Source organism: Cervus canadensis, chromosome 24 (assembly GCF_019320065.1).
Source record: "Cervus canadensis isolate Bull #8, Minnesota chromosome 24, ASM1932006v1, whole genome shotgun sequence".
Lineage (NCBI taxonomy): Eukaryota > Metazoa > Chordata > Mammalia > Artiodactyla > Cervidae > Cervus > Cervus canadensis.
In genome coordinates, this window is record NC_057409.1 from 19,232,255 (window position 1) to 19,238,254 (window position 6,000).

General features: G+C 40.4%; 1 protein-coding gene across 2 annotated transcripts; it reads right to left on the minus strand.

Annotated features, from left to right (window-relative positions):
• Window positions 1-2,271: 2,271 nt before the first annotated feature.
• Window positions 2,272-5,410, minus strand: CCL20 (C-C motif chemokine ligand 20). 2 transcript variants are annotated; one of them, XM_043445461.1, is made up of 4 exons: window positions 5,261-5,410; window positions 4,023-4,134; window positions 3,235-3,312; window positions 2,272-2,751 (listed from the first exon to the last, which is right to left on the minus strand). In XM_043445461.1, exons 1-4 carry the CDS (start codon window positions 5,337-5,339, stop codon window positions 2,730-2,732), a joined length of 291 nt encoding a protein of 96 aa, XP_043301396.1. In that variant the 5' UTR covers window positions 5,340-5,410; the 3' UTR covers window positions 2,272-2,729. The 2 variants fall into 2 exon arrangements, with proteins under 2 accessions (XP_043301396.1, XP_043301395.1); XM_043445460.1 differs by having other exon boundaries at window positions 4,023-4,137; window positions 5,261-5,396.
• Window positions 5,411-6,000: the final 590 nt, after the last annotated feature.

Consider the following 6,000-nt stretch of genomic DNA (forward strand, 5'->3'; position numbering starts at 1 on the left):
ATTTGCTCAGTCATGTCTGACTCTTTGCAACTCCATGAACTGTAGCCCACTAGGCTCCTCTGTCCATTGAATTCTCCAGTCAAGAATATTGGAGAGGGTTGCCATTTCCTTCTCCAGGGGATCTTCCTGATGCAAGGATTGAACCTGCGTCTCCTGCTTGGCAGGTGGATTCTTTACCACTGAGCCACTGGAGATAACAGTTTCAGTTAATCTGCAGCTATTCCATCCCATACCCACTCTTAGCATATGTCCCGCTTTGTCTAGTATTGCTCAATTCATGGCATAATTGACACTTGGGTGAGACACTTCATTTCTTCATTTTGCCAGACTATCCCGTGAAATTCAATGGGTGTAGCATTCCTGTCTCCTGCCCATTGAGTGCCTTAGTACCCTACCTTCAGACATTATGACAACTAAAATATGCCCCCAGATATTTCCAAACATCCCCTGATGCCCCTTTTCCAATTGGTGTCTCCTACTGGCCCTTCCTGTTGCTGTTGTTCAGTCACTAAATCATGTCCAATTCTTTGTGACTCTATGGATTGTAACCTGCCAGACTCCTCTGTCCATGGGGTTCTCCAGGCAAGAATACTGGAGTGGGTTGCTAGTTCCTTTTCCAGGGGATCTTCCCTTCCCAGATCAAACTCGGGTCTCTCACATTTCAGGCAGTTTCTTTACTGTCTGAGCCACCGGGGAAGTCCATTTAATATGGTTCAACTGAACATTCTTTCATCTGGAAACCCTCACTAATAATGCCCTACAGCTTTTCACAACTTCCTTTACCCAGATGCTTACCACCCCGTGTTGTAACAGCTGCTTTTCTAGTGGTTCCCTCCCTCTCCCCATACTGCTTGGCCCTAATTATCTAGAAGAGAAAGCACCGAGTCATAATTTAATCTCTTGGTATCTCCAGCTTCACTTGGCTCAGTGCCTGGCTCATAATAGTACTAACCCATGTTGGATGAATACACACATAGGAAACTGAGCATACTTTCCCTAATGATTCAATGTTAGTACTTGTGGGCACAGAGCTGCCTTCAGATCCTATTGAGTCACAGCTTTTGGCTGTATACCAAGTGACCTGTCATTGCCCATTTTATGGATGTGTGCGTCTGGATTTTAAATCCTATGATCAGCATGCCTGCCTGCACTAATCCTTCATGGCCTTTGGAATCTGAAGCTGACTGTCCAGCCAGAGTGCTGTCAGGCACTCTGTGAGCTTAAGTGAATGACTTTTGTGACAATAACTACCCTAGTCCAGGGTCTTTTTGCCTTATTTCTGAGTTCTTGCTAGGTTTCACACTCTTGTTGTCTCTCCTCTGGTTAGTGAGGCAATGAGTTTTTCAAAACCCACTGTATAGTCATTTTCTTTTTGGCAAGTGCTTAAAGGTGACTCGGAAGGACTTGTGAAGTAGTGAAACCTCTGCTGAGATGCCCATTCCTTGGACCCTGCTGGTGACAGATGTATGGACTCAGTGGTTTCTAAATGGTCACTGTGTCTCTGCAGTCACAAAATAGATAGGCATACTTTTTTATTTTGAAAATTTTTATATCAAGAAACATTGAACTATGTCACAGATATGGAATCTTTCTAAATTATGGTTTAAATGACTTTGAATTTTAAAAAAATCAAAAAATCTTTCTATTATAATTCATATCGAATGAACCAGGACCACAAGAGATAAAGACAAAGAGAACAACCATGCATGCTTAGTCACTCAGTAGTGTCCATCTCTTTGCGACCCCATGGACTTTAGCCCGCCAGGCTCCTCTGTCCATGGGATTTCCCAGGCAAGAATACTGGAATGGGTTGTCATTTCCTACTCCAAAAATAGAACAACTAGGCAAAGAAATAAATGGGGAACATGAGTTTCAGAGCAGGACTTCCTTGGTGGTCCAGTGGTTAAGAATCCAGCTGCCAATGCAGAGGACGTGGGTTTACTCTCTGGTCCAGGAAGATCCCACATGCCATGATGCAACTAAGCTGGTGTTCCACAACTACTGAATCTGCACTCTAGAGCCCATGCTCCAAAGCAAGAGAAGCCACCACAATGAGAAGAACACCACAACTAGACAGTAGCCCCCACACACCACAACTAGAGAAAAGCCCCTCGTGCAGCAATGAGGTCTCATCGCAGCCAAAAGTAAATTTAAAAAATTTTATTTAATTAAAAGAAAAGCACTGCGGGGCATTTTCATATTTACTAAACCTTTAAATATTTTTAATATACCTCTTAATGCTATTTAACTCAATCAACAAACAGTGTTTAGTTCTTTTATTTTCAACTTTTATTCTTCTCATCATTTTTGTCTTTTGCAAAGTAATTACAGCAATTTAGGAAACAAAGCTATACAAACAAGAGTGTTAAACGTCTTTTTAAAATAGCCTTCTGCTCAAGAAAATCCACGTATCTTATTCCTTCAAGCATAACTGTATACCTCATTCTAAACCAAATAGCTTATGGAAACTAGTATTAAATAGCAAAACACACACAAAAAACACACATATAAATAACATAACATAAAATAGAATATAACATGATGCTTAACAAAGCAAACTATGATGCAATATGAATCAACTTCACTAATTGGACAAATGAAACAAGTCCAATGAGACAGAAATCAGATAAGCTTTGAGCCCTCAACAAGGCATAAGTGAAGCTGTCAACTCAGCCAGGTTCCTTTCATTCTTGGGCTGTGCCCAATTCCATTCCAGGGAGCATCCATTTTTACATCCTCTTGACTCTTTGACTGCAAAGAGAAAGAGAAAAAGATCAGCAAAGATAGGGTGACAGGCAGGTGGGAACGTGTTTTGTGCCTGCAGAAATTGACCCACACTCCCTAGTCTCATTTCAGGATACCAAGCAGCTCAGAGGCACTATGAGGAAATCAGGGTTCAGAGAGGGTGACCCTGCCCAACATAAGCCAGCTAGCCAAGGACAGAAGCAGAATGTAAACACTGTGTCTTCATAATGAGTGTCTGACACCCTGGTGTGAAATGATTCTGTCCATTGATAAAATGTCACTCTGTTATCATCCATGAAATCTACTTGTGTCTCCTTCATTGGAAGGCGAATTCTTTACCACTAGCGCCAATTTGCCCCATTCAAATTACCCTTTAAAATTGCCATAGCACTTAGGCTAAAGCCTTCCAGCAAGCCTGTGATCCACCACTCTAACAACACTAACCCCAAACATCTGGAGCGAGGCTGATGGACTGTAAAGGTTCCTTACCTGAGCATATGCACAGCTTGTTTCACCCACTTCTTCTTTGGATCTGCACACACAGCCAGTTTTCTCCTGGTGTAAAAGCTGAAAAAAAAATCAGACAATTTGATTTATGTTTCAAGAAGTTTTAATTTTTTTTCACAGAACATACAATAGAAATTTCATACTCCAATTGATTGCTCTACACGCTAAACAATTCATTTGTTTCAGAGGTGAAACAAAATGAAAAAATAAAGCTTCTGATAAAGCTTGATGCAAGAAATGAAAGTGATTCTCCCTAACTTTCTCTGCAATTTAATGAATGATTGTGCTGTAATAAGAAGATAAAGTCCCAGAATTATCTAATTTTGTTGTTAGTGGTTACATGACATATGGATATACCTGATCAATAACTCACATCATTTCAAATATAATATCTTAGATACATCAAGAATATTGTATGTGGTGGTATAACTACTCTCAGTTTTTACTTAGAGCTGCAACCACTTTCTGGCAGAAGATGCACATTTCAAAGTTTATGTCTTTCCTATTTTCCTAAGATAGCATCTTAGTTTATAAATTTATCTTCAAAAGTGATTTTGCCCTCAACTATGTTCACATTTTTTAAACTAAACTTTTGCCTTATTTCAGTCCTATTTAAAGTGAACTTTGAAGATATATGTACTCCTAACACAAAGTTATCTTTGCCACATCAGTAATTTCTGAATGAAACTCCAAAAAGGCAAAAAGCTTTCTCTACCTGAAATTCCCATGTACTCCTGATAAAAATGAATTAGAATCCCTTAGTAACTTACATGACTGCATTGATGTCACAGGCTTCATTGGCCAGCTGCTGTGTGAAGCCCACAAGAAAACTGGGGTGAAGTATTTTTTCTGTATATCGGAGACAGCAGTCAAAGCTGCTTGCTGCTAAAAAGAAATGAAAGGTATTGAGTCCACACAGAACTACTTGAAGTTGTGGAAAACCTAAAACCCAATTTATATGGCAAATTAACTGTTTAAGGGAACAGTTCCAATGTCTTTGAGACCCAATTTAGCATAGCTTTCAGTTCCCCTAAAAATATTAGTTTGTGTGCTGGGAAATTTTGGTTCAACAATACAATATAGAAGCGTATGACTTTTCACCAAGGAATAGCTTTAGTAATAAACACAAACTAATAGTGCTTTATTTCAGTTCACTATAATCACTCAAGAATATAAATACCTACCACTGGAAGAAACCCTTATAAATAATCTTTTAAATTCAGAAAAGAAATTGGCAGATTTTTAATCTATTATCTTGGCTTCTGAACATTGAGAGGAGGGAAAAGACAAGAAGGTACAAAGGAAAATGTGGCTTATAGGAACTGGTAATATGAGCTACAATTAAAGACTTTTGAAATGGTAATATTAGTTAATGAGAATTTTTAATTTTGTTCATAAAAGTTCAACACTTGTATTTTCAGGAATGCACCTATTGATAAAAGTGATGTCCTCTTATAGCAATAAAGCAATTCTTGGACACTCCTCCAAGTTAAATTATAACCTGCTGTATCTCTAACCTGCCGTAAGGGATAATTAGAGTCACAGAGTTGGCAAGTGATGTCCCAAGGCCTTGCAAGGATGAAATTAGGCGTCATAATCCACCCCTAAAGGATGAGTTTTGAACTTTGGCAAAGCTATTTAGTTGAGAGGTGAGAAAGTTGGGGAAATGAGAGTGTTGCTTACATTTCAAAGTGACCCCATTCACTGGTAGTGTTACACAATTTCCATCACTCCCAGAAATAAAACTTCGGCCTTTCTCCGGATCTCAGTGGTCCCTAGAGCCCATTCTGGAAAAAAATCTGCTGAGATTGACAGCAGAGAAAAAAGCCTGAAAGGCAGCAATAACTGTTCCCTCTTCAATTAGCCAGTGAGATGACAACCCCCATCACTTCCTTTAGAAGATTTTCTAACAGGTTTCCATTCCCCAGGGACACCCCTAGATGAGCTCAAGGCTTAGAGGGAAATGAAGAGTTCTTCCTCCTGAGCTGGCAGAAAGAACAACACTTACCTTCTGACTTGCTGCAGAGGTGGAGCAACAGCACTGACATCAAAGCAGCCAGGAGCAAACTCTTGCTACTGCACATCATTTTCAACTCGAGGAATAGATGTCTCAGTGCTGGGTACCCAGTGCCTCAGGAGTGCTGTGATGTTTGATAGCAGCCTGGGCCTGGGATGGCCCTACTTATAGCAAATATTGGGAATGTACATAGAAGGCGTGTTCTCACATGGGGTTTTCCCCATTGATTACCCCGCCCCAGCATGTCGTCACAAAGAAAAACCACAGGGAAAACTTCCTGCCTTTCCCTAATGTCGGGAAGGTGTGAGGTCAGGATGGAGGGGGAGGGAAGGCTGAGACAGGGAAAATCCTTTGAATTTGCAAAGAAGGAAAAGTAGCTTTACCCTGTGTCCCAGAAGAGGTATCAGTTTTAACTTAATCTCTTGTCTCTGAGAAGAGAGGACAAGGATTAACAGTGGTACAAAGGTCAGCCCCACTTAGGAACATTCCAGAACTCCTACTGCTACACTCTGAGCTTTCCAGGGGCAACTGGGGAGGGAGAGGACAAGGTGGGACACCAAAGCATTTATGATTTCATCATTGGTGCTCAACTGTCAGCAAAGCTTTTGAATTTCTAAGCTACTATTCAGAGCTGGTAATATAAAAATTCATATTAGTGTTTCCAGTTTTAGTGGAAAATTTGCTGTTGTTGTTTGGTCTCTAAGTTGTGTCCAACTCCTTGCAACCCCATG

Coding starts and splice junctions, on each gene's coding strand:
- CCL20 (XM_043445460.1), bottom strand. CDS start 5,339: ATGATGTGCAGTAGCAAGAGTTTGCTCCTGGCTGCTTTGATGTCAGTG. Junction 4,138..5,260: donor CCTCTGCAGCAAGTCAGAAG/GTAAGTGTTGTT, acceptor ATTTCTTTTTAG/CAGCAAGCAGCTTTGACTGC. Junction 2,752..3,234: donor CAAGCTGTGCATATGCTCAG/GTAAGGAACCTT, acceptor TTCTCTTTGCAG/TCAAAGAGTCAAGAGGATGT.